The following is a 17,479-nucleotide window of genomic DNA, read 5'->3' as shown; positions in this document are numbered from 1 at the left end:
GCAATGGCACAGTCGATAATCGGCTGTTGAGGTCGTGAAAGCTTTCGAAATCGTTTGTATCCCCCGCCTGGTGGGTGGGTTTCGCAATTCCAGTTTTGAATCCTTGAATGTATCTGACCTTCACATCATAATAGTCTATCTTTTATATTCGCAGGAACATTGTCGTGACGTTTCGCAATAATTGTAAATATGGTATAATATAATAAGCATTACCTATACAACATAAATAGGGCCTATATTTGACATATCTTGCAAATTGGTATGTCTTGAATCTAACTCTGTTCTATGTCCTTTATCGCGCCTGTTTGTCTTGATAAGAGGCACGCAAAAAGTTCTTCGAGTCATCAAACGCTAATATCAATGTACTGTTGAAAGCTGTGATGATGCTCTGTACCACCAATCGGCTATTCAAATTGGTATGTGACATGTCTAGTAAAGTAGAGAAGTGTCAAAACACTACTTAAGTAGCATCATAATTTGTCTTGGAGTTTGTATTCTCAAATACGGTAATCCAAGTGACTCGCAATGAGTGTCATGCGACGTGTCTATTTTTCAATCTCGCCAGATATCCAATCCTGCATACGACAATGCCGCATAGCCAATACCACTCACGTTATATTTACAGTTATAGGATTAAGAAAGCATAAAGTATAAGCCCTACTTTTGTGATTTGCATCAATTTTACGAATGAAATTGTCATGCAGAGCCGCGTGGAACAACCTCTATATCATTCATAGTAACTATATAAGTAACTATACGGTAGCTATAAGTCCGCCACACGATGCCAAACAAGCTCACAACATTATTCGTGGATAGAATATAGCCAAGAAGCATGGTCAGAATTTCATCTGTCTGAATATTATGCAGTCAATACAGCCGAGAAAGCTACTTAGATAAAATTAGAAGTAGCGGACCAAAATTCCACTCGAGTTTGAGTATAGAAGTAGTGCTTCCCGACGAAGTCTAAAACTAGTAGAAGTAGGAATTGACCTGCTTTGAATACTACTCTCTTATACCTAAGTGGGAGATTAGGTCAGTAGGGGATTAACGACATTGGCTACATTGCCAAGAATAGCTAATTGGCTATTCTTTGTGGTGCGGAGCGGATCGACAAATTCTCTGATTCGACTTCTGTCCGAATCCTGGGCCGGATTTTAGAAATGACCGTGGCATTCGCTCCGAAAAATTTTGATATAATATTTATCTACTCACAGGATGGTATTGAATATTGATTGAAACAATGCAAACTGGACATGAAAAATTCAAAGATCAACCCTAATCCCCAACCTTATATGAAGTAGGTCTAATTATGCCAACTTGGACTTAGCATGTGGTTTATTTCCATGAACGTTTAACTTTAACTATTGATTCGAGGGTGGAAGAGGGTAAGGCTGACCTATTCTTATTAGAAAGTACTGATCCTGCTCCGATCCGACTCCGGCTGCATCAGAAAAAGTATTGAACCGGTTCCGTCCAAAAATGAAAAAAATCCGGCCGGATATCCAATCCGGCTCCGGGCCATGCTCCGCTCTACTACATTGCCGACATTGCCAAAATAGATGGAGTCGTCTTGCGATTGATATTAAGCAAAAGGCTGTGTGCGACTGAAACAGCTTCAACATTTTCTGGCAATTTTTCGATTCGTTTAGCGCAGCCGTTCCCAAGTCTACTTTACTATAACAAAAGAAATTACATGCATTTACTACCAGTGTTGGGATCAAGTCACTACCTTCGAGTCACGAGTCATTTCGAGTCATTGCACATTTTGACTCGAGTCAAGTCAAGTCAATTGATTTTCAAAGGTGACTCGAGTCAAGTCAAGTCACTCGATTTTTGGAGGTGACTCGAGTCAAGTCGAGTCAAGTCAAGTCAAGTCACGAGTCAAGTCACAATTCAAGTCAAGTTGCCTTTTCGAAGTATGAGCCATGATTGCGTCATTGCATTTTGCTAGCTGTCTGAAATACAGATTGAGTGGTGATTGATTCAGAAGCAATGAACGAATATAGAGTTCAAGATACACTCAAGTAGGCGCTGTATCGCTCACATAGACGTAGAACTGCTAAACTAAAAGTTATCACATCGCCTCAGTTTATAGGTACCAGTCAAAGTAGAGAATAGAGAAACGAATCGATAAGATGCAATACATTACCAGTTTACAAATTGATATGATACAATTCGAGCCTGCGCCAATGGTTGAGGACTATATAATCTATGTTCGAATTCAATTTCAATAAAACAACAGGTTTGGTTAAGGTAATAACAAAGAACAGAAAGATACATTTTACTATTAAATTACTATACTATAATGGTTCACGATAACGTAAGGTGTAAGCTTCGATTACTTCGTTTGCGGTCAATTTATTTGTGAGAGAACAATGGAGGCTCAGTAAAACGCACGATCAATGAATGATTGGTAACTCTCACGGGTTACACCAGCGTTTCGCGTACAATCCGACTATATGCAAGATGCAGTGACTCTTATCGACACCGATTACTAGATGACTTGAAATTGACTCGTGAAATTTGCTCCGAGTCACGAGCCAATCCACATTTTTTATACGTCGAGTCAAGTCAAGTCAAGTCATTTTAGCAAAGTGACTCGAGTCAAGTCAAGTCATACGAAAAAGGTGACTCGAGTCTGACTCGAGTCAAGTCATGACTCGAGTCATCCCAACACTGTTTACTACCGTAGACTGTTTCTCTGTTTCTCCTCGACATACAGCGCGCTTATGATATGGTCTGGCGGGAAGCAGTTGTCTTCAAACTGAAATGCATGGGTGTCGCCGGTTACATGTTGTCATGGATAGCAAATTTCCTCCAAAACAGGACGTTTCAAGTGCGGGTAGGCGCGAGTCTATCCGAAAGGTATATATTAGAGAATGGCATACCGCAGGGGAGTGTAATTAGTCCAATTTTGTTTTCAATAATGATTAATGACTTACCCTCAACATTGCTTTGTCAATTTGGTTTATATGCAGACGACTGTGTTATCTGGGAGACGTAGCTAAATATACAGGATCTCAAGATCCGAATACAGGATGACCTCAACAAGATTCAAAGATGGTGCGAAAAATGGGGATTTATCATATCTGTCGAAAAAACAGAGGCCGTCTTATTCACAAAGAAAAGAAAATACACAATGCCCGAGATCTATGTGGGGGAAAATTCAGTACGGTTTGTGAACTCTTTCAAATACCTCGGTATCTATTTCGACAGTAAACTGACTTATCAACGTCATATCACCTATGTCGCTGACAAATGTATGAAGAGAATTAACTTTATGCGAATGCTTTGTGGCACATCATGGGGCGCACGTAAAGAAACCCTGTTAGTTATATATAAAACTCTTATTAGATCTGTCTTAGAATATGGTATGGAAGCGTACTTTTTCGCCCCCAAGACGCATTTAACAAAAATCGAGACATTACGTAACCAGGCACTCAGAATATGCACTGGGGCTATGAGAAGCACGCCGATATGCGTCCTAGAGGCCGAATGCAATGACATGCCTTTGAAAAATAGACATGCGTTGAAATGCTCAAAGTATCGCTACCATCTAAAAACGCAACAGGACAATCTGGCCAATGATATACTCGAAAGCTCGTGGGAAGAAACATACAGCCTGCTCAATAGACGGTTCGTCACATTTAATATCCTATCCAGGGTTGCTGATATTGACCAACTACGGATTTGTGGAAGCAAAATCTCGACGACTCCTCCATGGACAATTTTAACAGCAAATGTGGACCTTTCTTTGTGCCACTCAATACGCAAGATATATCCCCCCGATGTCAGAAAATCAGTATCATTAGATCATATATTCTCTGCATATCATGGCTACACTCAGATTTTCACTGATGGATCCAAGACTGAGACAGGGTGTGGATACGCTTATCATATTCCAAATATTACTACGTCTGCAAATTCATTGCCGCCCTATTTTTCAGTATTCTCAGCCGAACTAATCGCTATTTCAGATTCCCTATCTTGGGTGCTGAATAATATCCACAGTAGAGTGGCAATATTCAGTGATTGCTTGAGCGCATTAACGTGTATAGCAAATTTCAATTTCGCAGCTCCTCTCCTCATTACCGAGATAGTCGAGAAGATACACCAATTGAAACAACGCGAGGTCACAGTATCACTTGTGTGGATTCCAGCACACTGTGGTATTCAGCACAATGAAATCGCCGACCAATTCGCAAGAAGCGCTACAGCATCAGAAACACCGCCCCGTCAACAATTGGACTTCGTATCCGTAGGGGATGCATACTCGCTCCTTTGGAACTCGTGCAGAAACAACTGGGATCAACTGTACAGGACAAGCGACGCCGGAAGTCAGTACAAGCTCATCAAAGACACGATTTACAAGAGGTTACCAAGTTTAGCACCGAGAAAAGAGCAAATCATTCTGTTTCGGTTGAGATCAGGCCATTGTCGGCTCAACTACCACCTGCATAAGATTGGATGCAATGATTCTCCTCTATGTGAACAATGTTCGTTGCCCGAAACCGTCGATCATTATCTAATGAACTGTTTGAAGTATGTACGGCAACGTGCGAATCTGAAACGCTATATTAATAATGACAGTCTTTTTAATACAGTTGACCTATTAACTAGTGAATGCATGTTGGATCATGTCATTCAATATGTCACGGAAACAAGGCGTTTTATTTAAATGTTTATATCTCTGAATTCGTAGTGGTTATGTCTCCGAATTGGATGTGTGCCTACAGATCACTCAAATATGCCTGTGTATGCCTCTGTCGACGATTTATTTTTTCATCATTCTAATATTTCTTGGATCAAAAGTTCGTGCATTTCTCATATGCATGCTATGGTGTGACGCAAAAGGCTTTAATGTGAAAAGCGTCACTATCTTTTCATCGTTTTTATCAATAATAATAATAATAATAATAATAATAATAACTACCGAAGACAAATCAGCGCAGTGTCTTGGATATTCAATATGACGTACGACTGGCCCTTTCCATCTCCAAATCAACCAATCGTAGTGATTAATTTATCTGCGATTGGCTAGGTGTTGGTCTGCTGTGAAGAGCTTTGAGGGGCACAGCAGCTGCTTGATGGATGAAGTCATTACGATGGTAAAACGACGTAATAAAATATCCAGTAGTAACCAAGATCCCTTCATCTCAAGCAGGGGTTGGGTGTCAGTGATGGGTAGGCTATTTAATCAGATCCGTAATCTCCTCACCCATCGTTGCACGGCCCATGTCGTTATCGTTCTACATAGCTAGTGTTCTGATCTAAGCATTTGAATTCTTGTTGTTGGTAGAGACAATATATTTTCATATATTCGTCAAAATTTTCAAAGGGGGTCACGGTGTAAAAACGGCCGGGAACCCCTGGTTTAGCGCGAGCTGTGCGATGCCTGGGAAGAAAAATGTCGACATTTCATGACGAAAAATGCTTTATTAGCCCAATTCGTTCAGAGTGAAAAGTATTCACAAAAGAAGACGCTGAAAAGGCAGCAGTATAAACTCTCTGCTAACGCGCGGCTACGCTGGCCGCCATTTCGAACCGAAAGTTGGTAAAATAGTGGAATATAAAACATAATTAAATGTTGCAAACATGAAAATTAAATACTCAATTACTATAGGAACTTCCAGCCGAAGCTTATTTTGTAAAAATATTGCTTTGCAAAGACGTACGTCTACAAGGATACAGCTCCGGGCATCCCTGATTACATAGCAACTTACGCACTTCTAGAGCGGTTACGGCGACAGCCTATACCATATCAAACTGCTGTTGTTCAAAACACAAAGTTAATGCAGCATACAAATAAGACACAATGAAAATGATCGATGTAAAACCGATATTACGCTACCACACAGCATCGAACTCACACACACACACACACACACACTAAATCCGCAACACAACAGCATGCTGCAACGTGACAATTGACCCATAGCTCTATGACAATATAGAAAAATTCGGAAAGTGAAATAGTAAAATGAACAGTGTAAAAACAGCATGAAACGCACACTGTAAACAGAAAAAGTCACCGGATAGGAGAAAAAGGACCATCTTCGGATTATAAACACAACCCACACCATCGATCGACTATACGTTAACGGCGTAGTTCAATCCTAATGTTGAACACAATTCTTCCGCAGCGAAATTGCAAGCATTATCTTTCACACGACATATAACCACTTATTGTAGCGATGATGAGTAACACTCTATTAGTATAAGAAGCCGCTTCTATAAGATGAGATGGAGGCACATGCGGAAGAGAGTATTAATATCCTAGAAATTGCATATAAAAAATTTAAAGTATATATTATTAAAATGCCTCCAACGTGGATCGCATCCGGATAACGTAAAGTCTTCTCCGGGACACACCAGACCCGTATCCTCACTGGTACATTACAGCGATGGGCTGCATCATCGTCGGGTCTATAAAGGACACCGGCATGGATACCGGGCCCGACGGAGATGGAGTAGATACGGGAACATAAGCGGACGCGTGCGCGGCTGCAGTTCCATTCGGGATAGACGGTGGCGTTGACTGAGACGGCCTCAAGTTTGGTATACCGGCCTGTGGCGCGTAGATTCCCTGAAGATAGAAAATGTGTAAAAATTCGTGCTGGGAAAATCGAACTCCTGAGTAATTCGAATCAGAATCGAATATTCGACTTTGAGTATTTGAGTATCACGCATTATGACGTTACCAGACTATTCATGACGCGGAAAATTCAATTATATACCTTTCATGCGATCACAAACAAAACATTGCCAGTCCTATATCACATTAATATAATTTGCTACTTTTAAGCCCATACTCATTTCATTGCACCTCGTGACAATCATTTTCGCGCGCCCAGCTTTGTACTCCATGTTTTGCATGCTGTGATAAGACCAATTGAGATTTCAAGACCTCCACGTTGGGCAAAAAGAAAGATCATTCTCGTCGACAATATAACTCTTAAAGCAGAGGCGGGCAACCTTTTTGCTAATCAAGGCCGCATTTCGATTACTTATCTAGCCTACGGCCGCATTCCAGGGCATATAGCCGTAATGAACTAACTGGACGCAAAATACGTATGCTAAACTGTCCATGTCCAACTCCGGACTATTCTACTTTCCATATCGGCCTATCATATACGCACCGAAATCGCGAGTAAATTAGTAATTTCAATTTGCATGTCGACGACCGCCAACACATACTAATTGAATTACGTGTCGATGGCCGCACAAACTCCCTGCTATACGGCCGCAGGTTGCCCACCCCTGTCTTAGAATAAAGAGGCGTCTAAGTTCAGTGCTCGAAAACATCGTCTCTCACTATTCTCGGCTCCAATCATTGCAATTTATGGTTCACTTATATTCAGAGTACTTTATCATTGTGTCCATCCCTAAGCAACATAATTACAACACGAATCGCTGACATTCCACGATATACCGCATTACAATGTTTAAATGTATATAAAACACGTGAGTCAACATACATCAATAAAGTGCATAAGCAAACGCTTGCATTCAAACTGTTTGCTCAGTTATAGGTACAAAGTTTGCGGTGACAGGCGTAACTTCGCACTAGGTGTATAATCTCGTCGCTGCATAAATAGAGTGATAGCGTGACTGGCACTGTTCGAACAATCATGCAATTTGCGCGAATGGGAGAATGATGACCTCAAAAAGACGGTTTCAGGTTTGTATATATTCATTTTGACAACGGGTGAATCTCTTCCGTAACAGTTACCCCACAATGCCGAAGCAGTTGAGGCGATATTTATGCGGTATACAGGATACTATCTATTTGGTTACTATTCCTCCACAATATTTTATATCTATATAAACGGGGGGTTGCTTGTATACAGACGGGAGTCAATGGCGTGTTCTACCGAAAATCAATTCACGAAATTGGGATGTTAAGGATATCAACTTTCATGGAGGTTTTTCGGGTAGCGTGCGTTTGGAACCATTTATTGGATGAGGAATCGCATCGACCTCTGAACGCACGGATTGAAATTGAAACCGGATAAGTCGGCTTAATTCCCAGAAAAAGGATTTAGACTAGCACAAATCGCAGGGTCGCTATTTTAGAGTATACACTCTCTCTACTTTGAAAAATATGAAACTATAACAGAGTCACACACGCAGGGTTGTACCATAGGAGTAAATTATGATTATCGACAATATATTCATATAGATCTGCACATGTTCAATAATATAATTCTCATAACTCACAATGCCACTCGTTTGATAGCGGCATCACAAATGAATGATGAAATCTCATTCACAACGCCTAAGATATATCAGGATCGCGTTACGAACACTTGCAAATTAACATAACGTGCACCGAATGCGAAACTTGGTTCCGCAAGAATACCTGGTAACCCGCATTATGCGGTAGGACAGTGGCCATGGGAACTATCGACGTTGACGGCTCCGGTTGCACCAGTAGCTGAGACAGCACGAACTCGGCGGCAAAGTTTTTGGCTTCCTCGATAGTGGTACAGAGCTTGTTCGGCTGCAAGAGGAAAGAAATGCATCAGCACTCCAACTACAAAGGTGTACACGGTTTGCAAGGTAAATGTGTGTTGAATTAAAATTATAGGTTTTTCTTGAAAAAAGGGTGGCTCTAATACACGATTTGGTGGCGAAATTCAACTTCACCCCCTGATAGGGTGGAAACTGTTTCCACCTTATCAGGGTAAATCGATCAATAGCACCTCAAACACGAATACACTGGTTGCCCATAGGGGAAAATAGGTGTGTGTATGAGAATTCCACCAGCACTCTATAGCATGAATTGTATATCAGGTAAACGGCGTTTCCTGGTACCGATGGTGCTTTTACAGTCATTCCAATGGGTGAAAATGAGTTAAATACACCAATCCTTATGAAGATATACCACAAGGGTGTAGTGGACCGCCTGTTTGGCATTTCTTGTGGTGGAGCACAAACACAGCACTCAATTCAACTCTGCGCTATATATCTATATGAATTAGTGTATCCATTGGAAGGGTGGAAAAGCATAATTTAGTACCTGCAAGTGCTGTTTATCTCATTTAAACCGTACACTAGAGTAGAAATAGGCTAATACACGATTTTCGTTGACAGTGTAGTGCAGTGGTTCTTAACCTTTTTTCGTCCAGCGCCCCCTTTCAAAAATTATCGTGCTCCAGCGCCCCCCTCAACTTCATATTGTAAGGAATGTAATAAAGACAATGAGTAAGAGGGAGGGCCGTAACAGCACTTCGTCAACTCCCCTAAAAACGATTGCCTTGCGCACCCATAGCGTGATAAACCGAACTTCTGAGGGCTTCGCCCCCACGAACCCCATATCGTGATTTTGATGGTCAGCAAAGTTTGTGTGGCCTGGTCGCCCTAGGTACCAAAATTTGCTATAATGCATGGTAATTGCATATTTTCTATAATGCATGGTAATTACATTTATAAGTCGCTATAAACTTTTTATCCTCTCAGCCCACGTAATCAGATTTACCAGTAGCACTGAGTGAGCTGTTGTATAGGAAAATAAGGGGTACGTAATTAATAATTAAACATATTCGGGCGTTCCCGCAGGTACAATTATTCGTCACCAGGGCCATAACAGCACTTCGTCAGCCCCCCTCCCCAAACACGTTGGTCCTGGGCCCCCATCGGGTGATAAACCAAACTTCCGGGGGACTTCGCTCCCAGACCCCCATTAGGCTGTCCGCTATTTGCTGATAGCCTATTAGCTATCTACATTGGGAGTCCATTTACTGAGGGAGCTATGCTCGCCTAGTCGCGCGAAGTGCGAAAAATTTCACTAATTAATGATTGAATTGGTTAATATCATCGGGATTTGCATGTAAATTGAGATCAATTTTCATCCTCTCTCTGCTCACGTAAACACATTTACCGGTAGAGCTGGGGAAGCGAGTGGTGCAGTTGGTAAAACACTGTAGTCACGACACCAATGGTCGCTGGTTCAAATCACGGTTCTGACCAACGTCTACGTGTCGGAGGTTTCTCTGGGCTACTCATCGCCGACCTCTCTACTACGGTAGTGCATTAAAAAGCCCAGACTGAAGGTGAGCCGTGCTATAAGTCGGCAGCAGAGACCACGATAGGGACGCATGGGAGTGAGAGACAATGAAGATGACAGCGAGAGAGAATGATAAATACGTTCCCAACAAGACAAAGAAAAAAAAAAGCAAAGACCAATGAACTTTATGAAATTCATGTCGTGGGGCACAAGGCCTAGAAAGGCGATAAGCCCCACTGTGTTGTGCCTATCAATACAATACCGGTAGAGCTGAGTTAGGTGCAATGTTCCCTCTAAGCTGCGCACGTGCGCAGTGCTGACACGGTCTCTGCGCACAGAAAATCTACGTTGCGCACAACAAATCCGGAGTTATTACCTTTTTTTAGTCGTTACGCACTGTTGTCCAAGGGTCAGCGCAGTGAGTTGTTGAGTGTGTGCAGACTCATCAAAACTTAAAGCGAACATTGTGAGGTTTCTTGGAAACTGTAGGGCCCGTTACCAATAATTAAACATATTCGGGCGGGCGAACCCGTTGGTATGACCTCGTTGCATGATGTTATTTCGTGACCCCCTGTCTGCAACATCAAAAAATATAGAATCGCTCAACGGGGATATCGCCCAACAGGAATATCCCTGTCGCCCAATCGTACTAAACTAAAAGACGCACACGATTTCAGATTGGTATTTCTTCACTGACATATAATTTTTCCCTGCCAGATGGAATTCGTCTTCTGGGGTTCAGATTGCCAAGACAGGAACATTCGGTGTCAGTCATTTAGGCGCCCATGGACAATTAAACCTATATGTATTTTGAAGGCTATATGTAACGAAGTTTTCGGTGTTAATTTGCTCTGAATACTCATTAAGGATATGTCCTATCACCACATCATCTACTGCGAAGCCATTTTTCTCCAGCGCCCCCCATACCGCCCCCCTGAGCCCAGCGCCCCCCATATCGCCCCCTGAGCGTTTCCGCCCCCCTTCAACATCGCCAGCGCCCCCTGGGGGGCGCTGGGAGCAAGGTTAAGAACCACTGGTGTAGTGTGTGTTGAAACAATTTTATATCGTTTGTTGTATGACCTCAGCTTTGGTGTCTGTATATATAGCTGACAAGAACGCGACTTTACCTGAAAATAAGGCTGATGCGGATACAAATTAGCAAGAGCCGGGATCGACACTTTATAGACATATAGCTGGCGGCCGTCGGGGCCTTGCGTCGTGAGGAGTTGATAAGACGGCGCGCCCCAAAGCTGTTTCTGGCATAAATCTTCGAAAATCACCACGGCAGCACCCGGGGCCGCTACAAGGGTGTGTTGCGGGGGGATACCTCCCAGAGTTTGTTGCAATTGACCGGCGTACGCCGCTGAATAAGCCGCCGCAACTGCAGCTGAGTTCGGAGATTGAGTAGCAGGGATTCCTTGCATTGTTCCAGCTCCTGGTTTATAAAACGTAATCGCGGGCTGGGCGGCGGGCGCCGACGATACTGGCACTTGATTAGACGTGATAAGTTCAATAGTGTTGCCGTTAATATCGACTATCCGTTCGCCCGGGTTGTTCTTTGCATAGTAACGTCCGTATGTTGCTTTCCCAGCGCTGTACCCGAGATAGCTATTTCTCCCCGCGGTACCCCGACCGCGGCCGCCGCGAGTTGCACCGCCCCTCGTTGGGTATATGCCTCTGGTGTTGGTAGTGAAGTTGTACTGGCCTAGAGGGTAACACGAAACGTCTGGCGAGTACATCCCAGGGATTGCGGACGAGGGGTAAACGATCATACCCCCTTGACCGATTACGGGTTGAACCTATTATAAAGAGAAGGTTGCATTTCAGTTTACACCTGTGTTCACTCAACTATTTTTAGCAAAGGACCAGTTGCGAGCGCTTAAACATTGCTTAGGTCCGTCATAAGTTTCACGAAATAATTTACAATACAAGCGTTATTCGGTATAGAGAATTAGCGATACACAACATCTGGTAAAGCGGTATTAGCAAAAGCAATAAGAGAAATGTATTCATTGTTTTGTTTGTCACAGTTAGCGGTAGAATTGGTATTTTGACACTTTGTTTTTGAGAATCAACGATATTTAATTTAATGGAATTGCTTATGCTTAAAATCTAGTGAATAATGACACAAATACGGTCCGGGTTCAACGCTGAAAAGGTCCGCATTCGGACCTCGGTCCACCAGTTGAGTAGCCCAGATTTGCACGGCATGTCATACTGTGTAAATTACAAATACAATCGATATAACACACAAAATATCCTTGCATTGACTTGACTATTTCGCAAATTGAGGACATAGACAGACTAAAATCAAATACCTACCAAAGACGTAGTAGCAGTGGTCTGTCCGTCAGTACTCGTCGACCCATGAGCCAGCACCTTCGCCCCCACTTTCGCTAATCTGTTATAATCGTTCTTATCCACGGGTTTGGCCAGAGTCACCTCGATTTCGGTGCCGTCGATTTGGGTCCCGTTGAGGCTCTCCATAGAGTGTATGCAAGCCTCACGATTCGTGAAATGGACAAATGCGTAATCTCTGATTTTCTTCACTCTCTCCACAGTTCCGGGGTAGAATTGACTGAAGATTTTCTGGAAAATCGGTCGAAATTGCATAGTCAGTGGCCACGATCACATATAATGTAGAAAGTAATACTGAAGAAATTGCCTGATATAGCGACAGAAAAGCGCCGTGCGTCTCAACCTCTTGTCCGCCAAATATATTTCAACTTTATTTTAATTGCGAAATGTTAGAGGTTGAAGGCTTTGTCATTACTTAGAGAAATAAAACATCTAGTTATAAACAGATTCATACATTTAGAACGAAATTTAGAACTATATTGACTTATTCTACGTTAAAATTCAGCAGGTGTTGTACCAAACTGTTTAAAAGTAGACTACAACTCGTTGAAGACCGTGAATTGTAATATGATATTTTAAACAAAATTAGACGAAATTCAGCAGTACAATTCGACATACTTTTCTCGGCATTGGAATATGGGTTCACTTAGATTTTTGACAGTTCCCCGGTACGCAAAATTTGTTTTAAAATTTTGCCGTATGCATGTTAACTTTGAGAACCACCGGTATAGAACATGCATTACCTGTAGCGTGTCTTCAGTAGTGTCTAGCATGAGATTTCGCACATACAGAACTTTCACTTGGTCCATAATGTCTTGGTCAACCTCTTGTTCCGGCTCGGCCCAATCCACCGCTATGGGATGACCCCACAGCTGTATCCGCCCCGGAATTAGCTTTCTCCGGGCCATGGCCGCCGCTCTGTGGCTGTCATATTCCACGAACGCAAAGCCTCTGTTTTTGGACTTGTCCGAAGCGCTAGGATACACTATCACGTCTGTGACACCCTCAGTGACTTTGACCATTTCCGCGAATATTTCGTCCTTCTTTTTCGTTTTCGGAATGCCCCCGACGAAGAGTCGGCAGTTGTCGACGCTGTAGCACACTCCTAACAGGCGTCCCTTGCGAATTTCGTAGTTGTTGAGTCTCCTCACCGCTTCCTTTGCGTCCGACTTGCAGGTGAACATCACAAACGCGTATCCACGGTTTTTCCCGTCGAAGTCCATCATCAGCCGCATTTCGTACAGTTTCCCGACGGTTTCGAACACCGGAACCAGCTCGTCTTCGAATACGTCTCTGGGTATTTTCCCTACGAACACTTCGCTGCCTCTGGGCGGCGGGCGGTTGTTCCAACCGGGCGGCGGACCGCCATATTTCCGCTGCCCGTTCTCTTGCATGATAGCGTAACCTGTCCTTTGCATCAGCTCGCGCAGAGCGGTTTCGTTGGGAGCGCCGGTGACCCCGTCGGTGACACCTGTCTGTATTTCGGATCCGTTAACAATCAGGCCATCGATCATTTTCGGCCCGTTTGCCTCCATTGCTAAATCTTCGGCAGTCATCCTAAGAAAATAACATCAATACCTTTTACTAAGGTTCGTTGAAGGATTAAATAACTTGCAACAAATATAACGAAGCTCGCAGCAACCGGACATTATAAATTACACCGTAATTATAACGATAGCTTGTAAGCTTAATTAACCAAAACGCGAGCTACCTACATGCCGGCATTGCCAGCAGAATGACAATGCCCTGTCCTAGTACGAAATACTGCAATCGTCGACAAGTCTGCGATCAAATATTCCTGTTCAAACTATAACACCTCATAATTCTGGCAGATCCTTTTATGTCGATATTGTTCTCCGTGATAACCAAACAAAAAATTGTGAATACATCAATAGAGAGTGCAATCAGTGTCGGTCCGGACGGCCGCTACCTTGTACGACAGTTAATTGTTAACTATTTTGTAAATAGATTGGCGCATTTAGTTTTTGCAGCGTGTCAGCGTCATCAGTGTCGTGTTTTCGAAAAAGGCGTACAATAAGCTTGATCGCTATTAAAAAACGCTGGCGAACATTTCAAATATCCACTATTGATTCGTTTATCTACGATATATGCATTGTGCAATATGACTTGGGACCTATACAGGGCATGTAATAGGTATTGGTCTCTTCTGCTTTGCACAATTAGGCGGCGCAGCGAATGGTATATTTGTGTCATTACTGTACCATCGACTTAATAGCTCGTGTATCAGGGATTTAATTTCTGCTGATTCATATACGAAAACACTCTATCAACACTTCAAATGCAACATACGAGCGAGGAACATGACAGGATTGTAATTGGACGAGTCTAAAACCGCTGTGTTGACCTGAAAAGACGTTTCTTCGTTGTAAGGAAAATATTACCATAGTCCCAACCGGGGGTCAGGAAACCCCACAAACCTATACAATAATCTCTATTGCTATGGATTAAAGAATAGTTTAAGTCCGTGAAATTTCCTAACTTGACCAATAAGATGAAGTTGACTGTTCCCCGATGAGAGGATTTCACATTAAAATAAATGCATTGGTCGCAGTAAATTTGTTACAGTCGTCTCTTGTAATATTCTGGTTGTATGCGGCGTTATCTTCATAGGTGGAACTGTGATTTATTTGTGCGTATACATTAGGGCTGTTCAAAAATAACCTTTTTTCCTGAATCTTGCGGGTTACTTGATTAAATCGTTAGGTTGCCTTAAAAAATGACGCACACCAAATTTGAATTCATTCCAACCAATATTCGCGGATTTCGTAGAGTTTGAAAATTTTGAATTTGCCTAAAAATGTAAAAAAATTTTTTTTTCAAATTTTGCTGCCAACCCCATGAAATTGTTGCGCTGTCTTCAAAAACGATGCAAAACAAATTTGACTCAATTCGAAGCCGTAGAAGTGGAGTTATTTCAGTTTTTCTTTGATAATTCTGGGATTATCCTTGATTGGTGGATCATCCCAGAAATATCATCAAAAAACTTGAATAACTCGGCTTCTGCAGCTTGGAATTGAGTCAAATTTGTTTTGCACCGATTTTGAAGACAGTGCAACAATTTCATAAGGTTGGAAGGAAAATTGGAAAAAATTTTTTTTTGCATTTTTAGGCAAATTCAAAATTTTCAAACTCTACGAAATCCGCGAATATTGGTTGGAATGAATTCAAATTTGGTGTGCGTCATTTTTCAAGGCAACCTAACGATTTAATCAAGTAACCCGCAAGATTAAGGAAAAAAGGTTATTTTTGAACAGCCCTAGTATACATCCTAATTCTACTGCAGTGCAAGAGGTCAACAGGCGATAAGCGACACTGTTTTCTTTCTACCAACAACAACAGGTAGCCCCTACGCTGATCTAAGCATCACTTTTATATTATAATGTTATCTACATAATATCTTTTTTGTCTTCGTAAACTATGCTGAGCGGTTATAACAAATCCGTTATAAGCGCCACTTTTACTATAAAAATAATCATAAATTACGCTCGATTATCGATTTTGACAATTTTTTTTTATATTACACGAATGTTGAGTAGACAATATTTTATGGATGGTAAACCTTTCATGAGGTTAGCAATTCTACCGGCGTACACATATAGCCACGATGCGGTTATACAACCTCAATTCATGAACCGTAGCATTGGAAAATTTTCATTAACTGACATTGAATCAGTAAATCTAATCTCAGAGTTTTGAAAAATCGTATACTTTTCGCCAGTCTTGACTGCACAGTGCACATCGTACAGTAAATGCTTGTGCATTAGCGCATTATCATCCGACGAACTTTAGCTTCCTGTTACCATATATGACCAGTAAACACTATGCCATCAATTGGGACCCTCGGTCCTCACTGTTGACGCTTAACATCTACGACGACAAGTCTACAGTGACACAAATCTGCCCTGGCCTGCTACTGAGTAACAGCTAGGCTGCGTTGACCCAAGTATCCTTATTTAATCCAGTCAAATTTCATAGAAATCACAGGCACTCAGAAAACAGGCAATATCCTGTGCTCGTGCTTACAGTCACAAAATACCCCACACATCACCGACTAACGATCACGATATGAATAATACTTAATACCTATATGGCCGGGACTTTGCATTTGTCATCGCGTTCCGTGGAGTTATTATAATTTTGAATGTATCCGTGGTCCATGCTTGATTACACTAAACGGAATATTTCCTATCCTTTGACTGTATAAAAATGCTACTGAGCAAAAATATAAACTAATGCTAGAGATTCATAGAGGCAAGCAGTCGGCCAAATTATTATAACTGCCTAATCAAAACACTGATTTCACCTTGATGCCGGCTTATATCAGCACCACAAAATGGTTTGTCTTAGCATTATAGGGTGTCGCGGCCGTCATTCGTAATTTGAGGTAAAGATATTGAAAGTAAGAGTCATTTAGAGCTTCCGGCCATTCAGCACGCATGAATGCATGAGATCATCTCAGCCGACTCTAGGGAAGTAGAGCGATGTCAGCGCCATATAGCCGATCAGAAAATTATCCATCTTTGAATAGCCGTGAGTTGCGAGCCAAAGCGATACATTTAACTCTGTCATATTTACAAATATCTCTGCCTCTGCGATTGGAAATCAACGATCTAGTAATAATTGGCGTTCCGTGTTCACTGTTCATTGCTCATCAATGTTAGGAATCTGCGCTTCCGTTTCTGGTTAGATTTTTGGAACCATGCCGTGATCTCTTATTATTGAGAGATTGCATGTTGGACATATCGGGTCTCTATAATCCAGTGTTTTTCAACATGGGGGTCGCTCGGTTGTTCCTTTTGTTGGTAAGCAGCTAACGAAATTAAGAGGTGGGCCGCGAATCATTTTCAAATCGTAGATTTGGTCACGACCATTGAAAGGGTTTGAAATCACAGCTCATTTAGGGTTGTCCATAATTTGGAAAATCTCAAAATATATGCATATCCATGTCTCATTCTATAGATTATTGATAAAAAAAACGTCAATGAACCTGCAATAAGCTCACGGGAAAGTCGTTAACATTTGTCTAAATGCGTTTGAAAGTAGCTGCCGTAGAGTGGGCGTGTCAGCGGCCATAGAACGGCAAGCAGACTA

General features: G+C 42.1%; 1 protein-coding gene across 3 annotated transcripts in view; it reads right to left on the bottom strand.

The window, feature by feature from the left end:
* Positions 1–5,416: 5,416 nt before the first annotated feature.
* Positions 5,417–17,479, bottom strand: part of LOC145457945 (putative RNA-binding protein 46) — a 29,118-nt gene continuing 17,055 nt past the window's right edge. For 2 of the 3 annotated variants that reach the window (XM_080336237.1, XM_080336235.1), the window contains exons 2-6: positions 13,111–13,924; positions 12,332–12,598; positions 11,137–11,808; positions 8,363–8,503; positions 5,417–6,586 (exon numbers count right to left, since the gene is read on the bottom strand). In XM_080336237.1, coding sequence (XP_080192363.1) covers positions 6,386–6,586; positions 8,363–8,503; positions 11,137–11,808; positions 12,332–12,598; positions 13,111–13,923 — 2,094 coding nt within the window. In that variant the 5' untranslated portion in view covers position 13,924 and the 3' untranslated portion in view covers positions 5,417–6,385. Of the gene's footprint in view, positions 6,587–8,362; positions 8,504–11,136; positions 11,809–12,331; positions 12,599–13,110; positions 13,925–16,471; positions 17,176–17,479 lie in introns of those variants that run through there. The other variant, XM_080336236.1, reaches the window with a different exon arrangement.

The sequence above is a fragment of the Botryllus schlosseri genome, chromosome 15 (assembly GCF_051294905.1).
Source record: "Botryllus schlosseri isolate E-star chromosome 15, Bs_hap1, whole genome shotgun sequence".
In the NCBI taxonomy this organism is placed as follows: Eukaryota; Metazoa; Chordata; class Ascidiacea; order Stolidobranchia; family Styelidae; genus Botryllus; species Botryllus schlosseri.
The sequence above is the reverse complement of the archived record's forward strand: the minus strand, read 5'-3'. Positions and strand labels throughout refer to the sequence as shown.